At 38.7% G+C, this 13,455-nt stretch overlaps 1 protein-coding gene across 4 annotated transcripts; it reads right to left on the bottom strand.

The window, feature by feature from the left end:
* Positions 1-2,407: 2,407 nt before the first annotated feature.
* On the bottom strand, positions 2,408-9,415 carry LOC134868982 (probable global transcription activator SNF2L2). 4 transcript variants are annotated; one of them, XM_063890419.1, is made up of 6 exons: positions 9,025-9,395; positions 6,743-6,972; positions 6,172-6,277; positions 4,919-5,020; positions 4,645-4,789; positions 2,408-3,015 (listed from the first exon to the last, which is right to left on the bottom strand). In XM_063890419.1, the coding sequence occupies exons 1-6, from the start codon at positions 9,118-9,120 to the stop codon at positions 2,882-2,884; spliced, it is 813 nt and encodes a 270-aa protein (XP_063746489.1). In that variant the 5' UTR covers positions 9,121-9,395; the 3' UTR covers positions 2,408-2,881. The 4 variants fall into 4 exon arrangements, with proteins under 4 accessions (XP_063746489.1, XP_063746488.1, XP_063746490.1 ...); XM_063890418.1 differs by having other exon boundaries at positions 4,645-5,020; positions 9,025-9,130; positions 9,221-9,374; XM_063890420.1 differs by having other exon boundaries at positions 4,645-5,020; positions 9,221-9,415.
* Between the last annotated feature and the right edge of the window lie 4,040 nt (positions 9,416-13,455).

Genomic DNA, 13,455 nt, shown 5'->3' with positions numbered 1-13,455 from the left:
TACATGCTATCTGCACAAACCACATATCATGTGAAACCTGAGATTCTACAGATTCCATTGGTATAAGTCTCATCACTGTACGACCACAACTCACTGAACTAGCAGCCAAGAAAGAGCAAGAAAACCATTTCACTTTGAAAGTGATTTGGGAGATGAAGAATTCTTGATTATAGCTGAATTGTCCTTACAATTTATCTTAAACTTGACAAACTCATGTTAAAAAAAATACCCTTTGTGAGTTCAAACACGTTATCATATCTACAAGGAATCAACAAAAACACATACTGCTGTTTATCACAGTGTTCTTGTGCCTGTAGCCATGGCTTATTGTATTTGATAGTCATATCCTAGCACTGAAAATGATTCTTATGCTAGAGGCAGCTTGACTCTGAATTTCAATGCAATCACACCATGTTGCAACTCACCCTTGTTTACAGATGCCCTCCACTGTGTGCTTGCATACTGATATTTGACTACATAGATGTTGAGTTCTCAAAGATTATTGATACACATAAAACAATATTCCCAAGAATTTTCATTCAGCATGAGCACATATTTTCATTATTACTGCCCATGAATAACTACAAATCGCAGATAGGTAGGAAAATGTCGGAAAACTTGTCAACAACTGAAACAGCAGTTTGAAGCTCCAGTGAGGGATATTCATGAAAATAACTCCTTGAGGTGAGAAAGCATTAACTGAGAATCCCCCAGAGAATCAGCTAAGGCTGCAGCTCTCGGCAGATTTTCAGCCTCTGGTAAAATGGCTCTTGAGTTAATGTAAAACTGTGGGAAGCCGCTCACAAACCTGCTCAGAAAAGGTGATAGTATGCCACCTCTAATCTGTGAACATTGGAGTGACAGAGTCAAAAGTTGGCCAGTGAACTTAGTTGAACCTCAACAATAAGCAAAGGATTCGGCTAGTGGCCCTAAAGGCAACTCCGTTGTGTCCGCTGGGTGTGTAAATGCAGTTTCTTTAGCACATTTCGTTGCATCTCATGGTGTGAATTATATTTCCCTGATTAGCATACAACACACCCTAATAAAAAATGGAAAAATTCAGATTTTATATTTTTTTCATTTGTATTAAATACATTTACCTAAATAAGTGGGCAGGCGTGGGATTGCTTGTATTACATTGCTTATCAGTACACCTACACATCTTTTTGCATATAAACTGGCTTGCAGACAGGATTTCAATTTTACATGCAAATTACAGCACTGGTGAATGTCACCTGTCGCCTACATAGATCATTCGTGTTTTGATTGGTGAAAACCATTAAGGGGTGGAAGGGCACGGATTGAGAGTTCCATGGTCACTTGTGAAATAAAATTACATGCTGTCATAAGAGCAACTATCATTAAACTTGAATTTACCATTTGAGTGCTTGAGAACAAATTGCAAGGGTTCTAGCAGCTTAGGAAACTCATTGATGCTCATGTCTCACCTCCATGTCCATGTCGGGATTTGTGTAGAGAAAACTACTCCTGTTTTTATACAGGTGGAACCATCTGATGACAGGGTGGGAAGAACAAAGATAGTCATACAGTGGGGGTGATAATAAAATTAAAATAACCTGCTATGCCAATTTAGTTCTGATAAGGTAATTTTCTGTATCATTTGTGCCACACATTTTCTGGTTTAGGGTTAGGCATGACCTTTTTTATCTGCAAATGCTCTACAAAACATATTATACTTTCATCAATTACTGCAGTAAACGTATACAGAATGAAGTAAAGTGATGATGCCGGGTAAAAACAACAATAAAAGCTTGACTTGTTACATATGTATGTGTTTAAGGAAAATAAGGAACAAATACAGATACAAGCAAACTGTTCTCTTGCACCACCTATTGGAACATTGTCAACAATACACATCACACACAATAGGTATTGCATACTTACCTGTTCATCTTGCTTCAATGTGGAGTTGCTGTATTTGATTAAATCATTGCTTTAATTTAAAGTTGCAGTAAACCTGCCCAACCATGTCTCTTTCATCCTTTCGTGACTACTTCCTGTGCTGGATTGATTATACACAAATTCTATAATGACTATACTTATAAAGATCAAATTAAATGTAATAATAGCAATGATATTGATTGCCAACCAAAAGGGCTTTTGGTAAAATTTATTTGCAGATGTTTAAGTTATACATGTTTCCAGGGATTGTCTTAACAATGATATCTTCCAGCCCCCCCGCCCCCCAACAACCAGTAAATTAATGTTTTTTTTAACTTAATTGTCACACAAACTGTACAATATGTGAATAAACTGTAGCACAATGGATACAAATGTACCCTTGAATAGACCCAACTATCAGTACTAGTATTTGTAGTCTCTTTTTTAATATTTTATCAAAGATGTATTATCTCTAAAATCACATTCAGAGATTTTACAGTGTTAATTTTTCTTTGTTTTGCTTTAAAAACACCTTCCCATGTGCTTCAACTCTCAAGCCCTGAACAGGTCAACATTGTCATCAGCGGTGCTACTCTGCAGGAGTCCTCTTCACGAGAGATATACAAACCATGCTCCAAGACATATGAAGGCATTTCATACAATCAAATATATTGATTAAAAACAGTCAGAGCAAACTGGTGTCTTACATAATATTTTCAGAAGCAAACACAGAGACATAAGGCAGATAAAAGAGGAAGTGTAGTAAAAGTCCAGCTAACTGAAAAGAACAGCACTATTTGAAGCAAGACATGGTTGAGGGACATGGAAAGAAAAGGCATTGTTCCATAAGTGGCTCTCGTAGAATGGTCCTTTCTGCTATATTTTCCTTTCTTTGTCTCAGATAATGGAGAAACCAATGAAAGGGACATGGTAGGGAATAAATATGAACAGAATACAAAAAAATAGAGGGTCCTTCAGTTCAACCTTCATCTTTTGTGTTGCTATCCTCTAGATCCTCATCGCTGTCTAAATCACTGTGAAGCCTCTTGGCCATGTCGTTTCTGCGTCTTTCCTCTTTATTCCCCTTCTTTAGCTGGACTGGAAATGGTTTCACTGGTAACAGAACAAAAAAATATGATCAGTATTATGTAACGTGATTGAATTGAAAAGATTTATTTATTTATTTAGTTGGTAGGGACAGTGCTCATTGATTAACAGACAAATTGCTGTAAATAAGCCAGAGTTAGCTGCTATGCTAATTTCCATCTGTTGTCCCTAGCCAGATCTTAAAAGGCACCCTAAAGATATAAAAATACATAAACTGATAACAAGTAAAACAATAATTAAAAAGACATAAACACACCCTCAAACAGACACAGACAATGCACGCCTCTCACTACACATACACATAAAAATGACAGCACACAGTAGGTTACAGTATGAATAAAAGGAGGGAAAGAGAAGCATAACATTACATGGCTTTAAGCATTTGGTATGTGGTTACAGATATGATGTTCCCTAATCCAAAATTTGAGTTTGCTTTTGAAAGTTGTAAGGCTGTTACACTCCCTTAATTCATTGGGCAGACCATTCCAATTATTGGTGGCTCTAATTGAGAAGGCTGTGTGTCCAAACTTGCTTTGTCTGTACTGCACTATGCAGGCCGCTCTGGCGGTTGATCTGGTAACTCTATTGACACTATCTTTCTGTTTCATGAATTGGTGCAGTGGGGGTGGAGCAAGCCCATGAAGTACCTTAAAGATTAGACAGGCATCAGAGAATTGTATAAAGTTTTCAAAGTTGAACAAGTTGTGCTTTTTCACTAGAAGACAATGGTGATAACTATTTGCCTTACGGTCCAGTGTTTTTAGTGCTTGCTTATAGAGAGATTCAATTGGTTGCAAAGTTGTTTTATTAGCTTCCGACCAGCTAGTTAAGCAGTGAGAAAAGTGAGAGAAGAGCATTGCATGCAAGAAGAGCTTTGCAGCCTTCATTGGCAGGTATGGTCTTATGTGCCTAAAATTTGCCAGGTTAAATTTGCCAGTATTGGCCACCTTTTTTGCATGCTTTTGGAATGAGAGTTGTGAGTCTAGGATGATTCCTAAATATTTAAAGTCAGGCACCACTCTGATCTTCTCTTGTTTAACTAGGACAGCAGGGTTATGGGATACAGTAGATTGTTTTGAAAAATACATACAAACAGTTCTGCTTATGTTCAGCTGTAAGCATTAATTGGTTAGCCAGTTGGATACATGGCCCATGGCTTCAGTCAGTTGGTGTGCGGCTTGTTGTTTATTTTTAGCATGCACATAGAGGACAGTGTCATCTGCACACATTTGTATGTGCACTGATGGACAGACTGTGGGCAGGTCATTGCTGTATAGACTGAACAAAAGAGGGCCCAGTATAGATCCTTGAGGGACACCTATTTTACAGCTTAGGTATGAGTGTTTATGCATGAACTTTGCTTTCTGTCAGTTAAATATGATTTCATCCATTTGATGGCATCCCCAGAGAAATTAAAGTAAGAAAGTTTTGACAAAAGAACTTCATGATTGACAGTGTCAAAGGCCTTCTTTAAGTCTAAAAATACTGCACCCACAATGCCCCCTTTATCTAGTTTCATTTTTAGATGACCTTTTTTAACCATGAACTTAATGTCCTTTGTATTTCATTTGCTTCCATTGAGTCACTTCTAAGAGCCCTAACTGCCCCTCCTGTTGTTTGTGTTTTAACTCTCACCTGCTGATGGAACAAATTGGTCTTCTGCTCCGCCGCCATTATCACTGTGGCTGGCGCTAACCGTCACTTTCTGTTCCTCGTCTGTGACAATTCGCTGTCTTGCGCTTTCGAAAACAGACTTAATGACAATGGAATCCTCATAGATCTGTGGTGGTAAACAGAGACACATAAACAGCGTGGGTTGTTCTTCACAGGATCCAAAACCATTTATTATAACAACACAACACAGTGTGAAAATAATTGTGTGAAAACAAAAGTATTCTACTGGGATCACCTGAGATCCCTCCAGGTTATAGGTCTGAGCATTGTGACACAGGAGGAAGATATCCTTCTCCAAATCCACCACACTTCTGTATTTGTGATTACGCACACGTTCCTGTGGAGCAGAGGGTCAGCGTCAAAACAAGAAATAACTTTTCAGCTTCAACTATCCAGTCAAGTCTTTGATAAGCATTTGTCGAAATGTTATTTTCCTCAAGTATGCAGTAGCTTAAGTATTTTTTTTTTACTAAGAGATAATTGATAAGATCAGAACCACTTTCATACCTGTACACCTAATGTTAAGCTAGCACCACATGCTTAGCATAAAGAATTTAAACATGAGGGAAACAGCTCTGTCCAAAGGTGACAACAACCTTGCCCTCAACACCACCAAGTCCAAAGAGCTTATTGTGGACTATAGAAAGACCAAAAGCTGCAGACAGACCCCTATCAACATAAATAGGGCTGAGGTAGATCCTGTCTCTACCTTCATATTCCCCCCCAAAAAAGCGCTTTATTACTATTTGAATTTTCTGGTTGGATGCAAACGGTGTTTTGTTATACTCCAGAAAAAGAAAAAGTGTAATCTCATCCATCCATCCATCTTCTCCGCTTTTCCGTCAGGGCAGAGAGCCCCAAACTTTCCTTTCCCTGGCCACATCAACCAACTCTGACTGGGGGATTCCAAGACGCTCCCAGGCCAGTGAACAGATATAATCCCTCCACCTGGTCCTAGGTCTACCCCTCGGTCTCTTCCCAGTGTAATCTTATCTAGTTGCTAATTAAGTTAAAGACTGACACTTTTCAGCTAACAAGAGAATGTCTGGATGTTTTCTATTTTCAGTATTTGTTCCTCCAACAATTTAGTCAAGCCTACAATTTAAAAATATAATGTTGGTATTCATATTTTAGCTCAAAGGATACCTATGTGGATAACATAATTGGTATTTAAAAAAAATAATATGTGAGATATATATATGTATATAATAAATTCATCAAAGTTTCAGTGTAAACTACAGAAAAGTTTTTCTTCAAACTGAAACATGATTCAGAATTCATAGCATCAAACTTTCCCTAAGCACTTTTGAAATAATTCTCTTCATCAGCATTTACAGAAGAAGTGATTGAGAGTTCCATGCACACACCTGTCTTTTGATGCATTATATATCTGCTCGAGTTTCATCTCTCTTTATGTGAGTTTCTGTCAGAAGATAAGATAACAGTGATGGCTGTGTGTGAGTTCTGAGAGCGTTCAGTGACACCTACCCTGATCCTTCTGAAGTCGACGGGCTTTCGGATCAGCTCGTAGTACTCGGGGACCTCTTTCTTAGAGGGAAGCTGCACAAAGCCTTTGCTGATCTGTCGACCCAGCCTGGAAGCACAATGTCATAGTTCACTTCATCTCATTTATCTGATTACCATGTCAGCATTTGGTTTGAAATGTATGGAATTAGCAAATGTTAGCATGCTAACTTGCTGAGGTTAGAATCTAGATCAAAGCACTTCTTTGCCTAAAGCGGCCTCACAGTGTTTCATTGCAGCTATTGCAACTTATATAGTCCATCTTACAGACAGGTAGAATACAGAGGATTTCAAAAATATATATGTAAACACTGAGAAACTGAAGATTTTTCTTTAGGTGTTTGGGATGAATAAATAAGAAATTCATGTTTATATTGAGATGAATGTATAGGTCGCAATTTTGAGTTCATACCTGGTCAAAACAATCAGAGCCCTGGGTTTGAATGTTTCATTGACATCTAGTTCATGCATTTGGACTTACATATCATTGCATCACAGTGCCATGAAAGAACCAAAAATAATTGAGTGCCCTCACCCGTCCTTGTAGTTGATGACCATGTCTACCAGCGTGCTCAGTGTTCTGGTGAGTTCAGGAGGGTTCGGAGGTAGTTTCTCAGCAGGTGGGCGTCCTCGCTTCCTTTTGACCTTTTCGCCTGTTTCCTGGCCGACCTGCAGTTCTTTCTCCCCATGATGATCACTTTTACGCTTCTTTAGACTGATGTCCTCTTCCATCGCCTCAAGTGAGCCGTTCTCTGCTGCCTCAGGCTGCCGGGAGAGGAAGCGACATCCAACACACTCAAACAAACTTATAGCGGGAGAGTAAGGCAAATTTAACAATTGTGGTATAACCACCTATATACAGTTTATGTTGTACACACAACACCTGTCATGTGCTAGATTTGTTGATCAGGTTGAACTGAACATTACATGAATAATAACAACTGGGGAATTGATGGAAAAAAGGGAGAACTGTGATTGATTTCCATTCAAAGCTCCACCATTCCCATTCATTGGTACTCTACCTGTGATTTCCATGTGGTGGTTGGGATGCTCAGAAACTGCTAAACACGGTATTTATGTTTTGAAAAGAAAATGATCTCTTGGAAGCACTTCTGACAGCAATCTATAGAATGCAAGTCTCTCAAAAAAATTGTAGTTTAATACTTATACCATTTTGTTGACTTGAAACTATCTGTAGTAACTGAGTTTCTCCACAATTGGGAAAAAAATGCAAACTGCAGCATAACTTTGAATCTCAAATTAACCAGAGACATACTCCTATTATTCAAGTTATTCAGCATAAAAAAACCATATAAACTCAAGAAATGTCAGGCAACAAATCAACCAAATATTCAATAAATCGAGTAAGAGGGGGCATACCTATCAGTCTCCGGCTCATCAGCAGTACTGGAGTTAAAGCATTCAGAATTACAGAGTATGGTTTTGTATTGAAATGAAAGATCGTTTAATTTATTTAACATAGCATACGAACTTGCATGGACTTGAGCGACCCTACTGCTGTGCTGTCTCTGCAAATTTAGGACAGATTATTTTATCTGGAGGCTTTGATCTCAGATGAGTATTTTTTTTTTATGCACAACAAATGTGAATACATTATAAGACGCCATGTTATACCATGTCACATAGTCTAAAAATGCTAATATTGCAATAAATAAACCATATTTTTCCTGGTCACAAAATATGAGATAGATTTAGGTATACGGTACTCGACAAAGATGCCTGCTGCATGCCGAGTTGTTTTCAACCATCACTCCTTTCCGAAATATCTGCTGCAACCACTGTATTTTTCACAAAGGCAATTAGAGACCCGAAACACGAGTATGCATGCAGCAGCAGCAGCCGCTCAGCAGCAGCCCGGCTGGAGAGCAGAGGAAGGAGGAATTAGAGAAGGCACGCTGTCCAATCCAAACAGCATATTGATGCATCAATCATACACGCTCATACAGTAAGCACATCAACATATAAATCCCATAATAAAGCATGCACTTTAGGAAATACATTTTTCTCAAGGACAAAGAGGAAGGCATGCAGAAATATTGTATTTTGCACAGAGGAGCAGCACTGTACAGAACTCTAATAATTATAAAAGCCTCAAAAAATAGAACTGATGGTTTCAAAACGCATGATGCACACCCTGACCAAAAATACATGGTAGAGAATTGAGTAACAATAGAATTCCTGTTCATCATTGCTCGGCTCAAATGAAGGCTTTAAAAGCCCCGCTGCTCCCTCTGAGGGGCTGCAGTCGTTCACAAGAATACTGGAGGGATGGAGAGTAATCCTAAAAGATGTATAACACAGCAGAGCCACCTCATTGACTGTACATGTGTGTGTGTGAGGCTGTCAGTGTGTGTGTGTGTGTGTGTGTGTGTGTGTGTGTGTGTTTGTGTGCATGTGCTGCTCCATGCTATCTCCTATAACAAGCCTGCCTCTTTCCAGACTAATCTGGCAAAGATTCCCTCTCATCTGTTACAACACACACCTACACACCCCCTCTCCCCCCCCTGCTCTCACTCACACACACACACACACACACACACACACACACACACAGAAAGACAGACAGACAGGAATAAACTCACACCCGCTCTCCTTTCCATAGCGAGCGCGAGCGCGCGCGCACGCACAGAGACACACACACACACACACACACACACACACACACACACACACACACACACACACACACACACACACACACATTCAAACACACATTTCATCCAAATCTTCCTCTCTTTCCCATGCGATGTAGCCTGGCTGAATCTTGAGAGGAAAGACATGGAGGAGCATATTTACCTGAGTGCAATGTGCAGGCTGGCTATCAGGATCGGCTGCAGCTGTTGGGGAGAGAATTAGCAAGCCAGCATAGCGGCGAGCTGCTAGTCTCTTCATCAGCTGATCACTCAGAAGCAGAGCCCAGAAGGGGGGAGAATAAAAGCGCTATGTTTTCATATACAAATCAATGGGCTCGGGGAAAATAGAAATGCCATACCCATCTCTTGTCTGCAGCTCTCCGAAGTCTTTTTCCTGACTCTGGAAGGCCCCGAGCTTGTCTCCCTCTGCATGTTTTTAATATCGACTGATGCCAGACAGTTTTTTCTCTCTCTTCCTACCCTGCTGTTAAAGTTATCGGCTCCATTTTTTTTTTTTTTTTCCAATTTTCATTTCAGTGGGAACGTGTCAACAAGTTGAAGGGATCTGAGGAACATGAGTCCAGCCTGCAGCAACATAGGACACACATAGATCATAGGCTGTGTGCACGTTAGTTGAGCGCGTAATCGCTAAGGGGAACACAGGATCAATGCCCCTTGAGATTTGTGATGTCCGATCCCGGAACCAAATGCTGCAAAGGAAAATACGTGTAACCCCTAATCCTTACTTTTTAACAGAAGTTTGACCCACCCTTTTATTTATTTATTTTCTTTATTCGTTGTTGTTTTAATTTGTTGTGTGGCAAAAACGCACGTGGGTGGCCACTAGTCTGAAACTATCTCTGCTGCATGGTCCTCATCATTGGTGTATACTTGCTAACATGTTGAGGTATTGTACTTTATATGAGTATTTCCATTTTATGCTAATTATACTTCTTCTCTAGAATTCAGGGGTTAATATTTTACTTTTCCTCCACTGCATTTGTGTAATAGTTACTTCGCAGATATACAAACTGAATAGACAATATGATCTACACTTAAATAAGACTTTAGTTACACCTGGAGTACAATTCCCATGCTACCCTGCAGTCAATTTAATAATTAAAGCTTAGCTTCACTTTTACCAGCTTGACAAACACATCAATTAATATTTATAATAAAACATAATATATATTATGAAATCTGCACAATGAGTACTTTTAGTTTTGGTACTTACGTTAATATTTTAAGATGCCAATATGTTGGTACTTTTATTTGAGTATTATAATTTAATCATTTTAAATAGTACAGGACTTTTACTTGTAACAGAGTATTCCTTCACTCTGTTTCTACTTTTACTTAAGTACACGATCTGAGTACCTCTTCCACCTCTGGTCCTAACTGCTCAGGGTAGCCTAGCTTGTTCTGTGAAAATCCAACATTTAGCTGATGGTTTAAAGAACATAATTTAAAAGTTTCTATAAAACAAAACAAGTTGTACAGACTATGTGTCAGGCGTGTGCAACATCTGGATTAAAACAGAGAGGCTGACCAGTAAATAAACTGGTTTTCTCTGGATCAAGAACCACAAAGACGTGCTGATTCTGGGCAGCTTCATTTGCCAAATCAACAACATTACATCACCATTAGTAATTTATTCGTAACATTCCTAATTCATATTGGCTTTCAGCCTTAGAAAATGTAAATTTGGTGCTAATTTATACCTTGTTAAGTTTCACAGCTCCCTTATGTTATATACACCCACATTTGCCCCCCACCCCAAAGTCTAACTGAAGATGTCTCCCTTGTTTGCATACAGCCAGAGCATTCCGGCATGATGACTAATGCATTCATTTGGACTCAGATTACATGTCATTTCTGTGCCAAGACACAAAGGGAAAATATCTCCATAACACTAATCTGCTGAGCTGTAGCAAAACAGCAACGCTTTTATAGTTTGGACAGATATTAAAAACATCTGGTTTCTGTGAATCAATTAATGTTTTTTCCAAGCATGTGCACAAAGTGCTGCAGCAAAACAGCAATGTCCGAACTCACATCCTGGCAAAACAGGACAGACCATGCCACACAGTTAAATTCTGAACTGAAGTTCCTCTAGGGACCGAGTAAAGGGTCATTGTTCTTCTAGCAGCTGGCCAAGGCCTTTTGCCCTGCAGAGTGTATTCTACATTCATGCTATCCAAAGGAAGGCCTCGAACAACAGCAGTTTCTGTCACATTTATACAAATAATAATAATAATAATAATAATAATAGAACCACAAATATACCACTTCTAAATGAACAGCTATAGTTCAGGATGTCTTGGATGACATTTGCACAGTCGTTTTCATACTCTTATAGCCTCCTAAAGGTCTGTATATCAAAATAAATGCATTTTAACTATAAAATTGTCTTAGAAGTAACTAACGATTAATACTAAGGACTTGCATTCAGTGTTGTTATATTCTTGGATACATATGTAACTGGAATGTACTCATCTCAGTCACCATGAAAACATTATATTACACGTCCATTCTGTATTTTAATGTGAATTACAGTATGCAAGATTACTTTTTACATTCAAAAAGAACGTCAAGGTCTTGTGTTTTCTATTATAAAAAGTGGAAGTTGTACGGAACGAGGCGGATCAGTGTTTGATTGACAGCAGCTGGCAATCAAGGTAAACAAACTTATCCTGTAGGATACAAACTAGGTTATTAGTAGAAGTATTGAAAAGAAAACAGGCATCTGAACGGACAGAGATGACACGCATGTGGGATAACATGCAGTTAAGCCTGCTTCAGCTGACAAGATAATTAGCTGTCTAGCCAGCACACTGACGTCAGCAGTTCCATGTAGAGCTGATGGTGTTTTGGTAATTTAATGCAGATGGGGCGTGCAATGTAACTGTGTCCCCTTTGGTGTGTGACTTTATCTCAGAGAAGACACATGAGATTTAGAGGGCAGATATGTATGCTGTAGCAGACAATACAAGCAGTTTAATAGAAACTGGATAGATAGATAGATAGATAGAATCGGAGGATGAAACCCTCTTTATTTGTCACATATATTCACACAGCAGAGCACACACAGTGAAATTTGTTCTCTGCATTTAACCCATCCTAGTACTAGGAGCAGTGACTACAATTTACAGGTTTAATCGCTAAGAAAAGAGGATGCATTGTTTTCTTAAAGAGGCAATGTGATGCAGCTGAGGAATTAGATCATCATTTAACTGCAAGAACCTTAACATATGCACCACTTGCAGGCTTGAAATAATAAATCATAGGCAGCAAAATGAATCATAAGCCAGCCGATGTCAAACACATGCATCATACTGTATGCTCATGTGAACAGAAGAACTCATTTTACATTGCGTTTGTTATATACACAGTGGATTTACTTCCATAAGATATTTAATATTATCGTGTCACAAAATAAAAGAAGGAAGCCCGTATCATTATTATTTTTTCCTTCTATTCTAATAAGTAATAAGGTGTAGTGATGTTCTGTTCAGAGAGTTAATGTAAGTGAGTGGGTCAGCTAACAAAGATGAAATAGAGGTATCATTTCATTACGTTCCCAATAACCACTTGCTCAAAACCGCTGACTGTTGCCATGGCAACTGCACACTTTGATGGTAGACCTCCTACAGTTGATCATGGTATTTTATTGCTGTAGCTGGAAAGTGCTCTCAGTCACACTTGCAAAAGCTCTCAGTAATGGGACACGGGGGGGGGGGGGGGTATGATTATGATTTCAGACATCATCCCCTGACAACCATGTCCGTGTGTCCTGCATGCCTCACTAACGTCACACATGTATTAATGACTGAATTTTCTGCAAATACTTTAGAATATAGAGATTCAAACTTTCAAAAAGGGCTCTAGTATTTTATGATTTCTTGCAATTGATTATTATTTAATTTATACCTGTACACATATTTATCCTCTATCAGTGTTCCTAATTGAAGAGTGATAGCCTTTGTTGCATGGCTAATTCAGAATATAATCTCTCTACTTTGAAAACCAACATGGACCAAAAAACTGCCTTTGTGTAGCTAGGTCTTATTTAATATTAATTAAAACAGCCTGTACCGGGGAACAGGTTATTCTGAATGTTTTATTCATTCTTTATAGCTTATTCAAAGCTTGAATTCAGTTTTAATTTGAGGGGGTGCAAAAAGGGATAGAGCCAAGCATACTTTGATCAGGCCAAATACAGTAAAGAATAAGCTAGTTTTCTCCATTGGTCTCCTGAAAATATGTTTAATGCATTGTCAGGCCCTTTCCTTATTAAAGGATAATACAAACTAGAACCAAGCCAGCCGAAAGGAGTGCCGATTGGAGGTGTTGGAGAAAGAACAGAGAGCTAGGTGTCAGGGTGAATCAAACTGGTGTCTGCCAGATGTGATAATGAGGGAAAGAGATGCTCATGACCCAAGTTCAACTGACATTCTTTCTCCAACTGATGTAGTAACTTAATAACAGAAAATGTAATAAATGTTCATCCAAAACACTGAAACCTTGATTATTATTTGCAACTTTTATTCATTTTGTTATCCAAGCAAGAAAATTGCGTTTCCAAAATGTTAAA

Source organism: Eleginops maclovinus, chromosome 8, assembly GCF_036324505.1.
Source record: "Eleginops maclovinus isolate JMC-PN-2008 ecotype Puerto Natales chromosome 8, JC_Emac_rtc_rv5, whole genome shotgun sequence".
Classification (NCBI taxonomy): domain Eukaryota; kingdom Metazoa; phylum Chordata; class Actinopteri; order Perciformes; family Eleginopidae; genus Eleginops; species Eleginops maclovinus.
The sequence above is the reverse complement of the archived record's forward strand: the minus strand, read 5'-3'. Positions and strand labels throughout refer to the sequence as shown.

What these genes read in the sequence shown, in the direction of transcription:
- LOC134868982 (XM_063890416.1), bottom strand. Translation starts at nt 9,120, where the DNA reads ATGAAGAGACTAGCAGCTCGCCGCTATGCTGGCTTGCTAATTCTCTCC. An exon ending in GTCATCAACTACAAGGACGG is followed by an intron (nt 6,278 to 6,742) that starts GTGAGGGCACTC and finishes TTGTGCTTCCAG; the next exon opens with GCTGGGTCGACAGATCAGCA. An exon ending in CCAATTTGTTCCATCAGCAG is followed by an intron (nt 3,016 to 4,644) that starts GTGAGAGTTAAA and finishes TTCTGTTACCAG; the next exon opens with TGAAACCATTTCCAGTCCAG.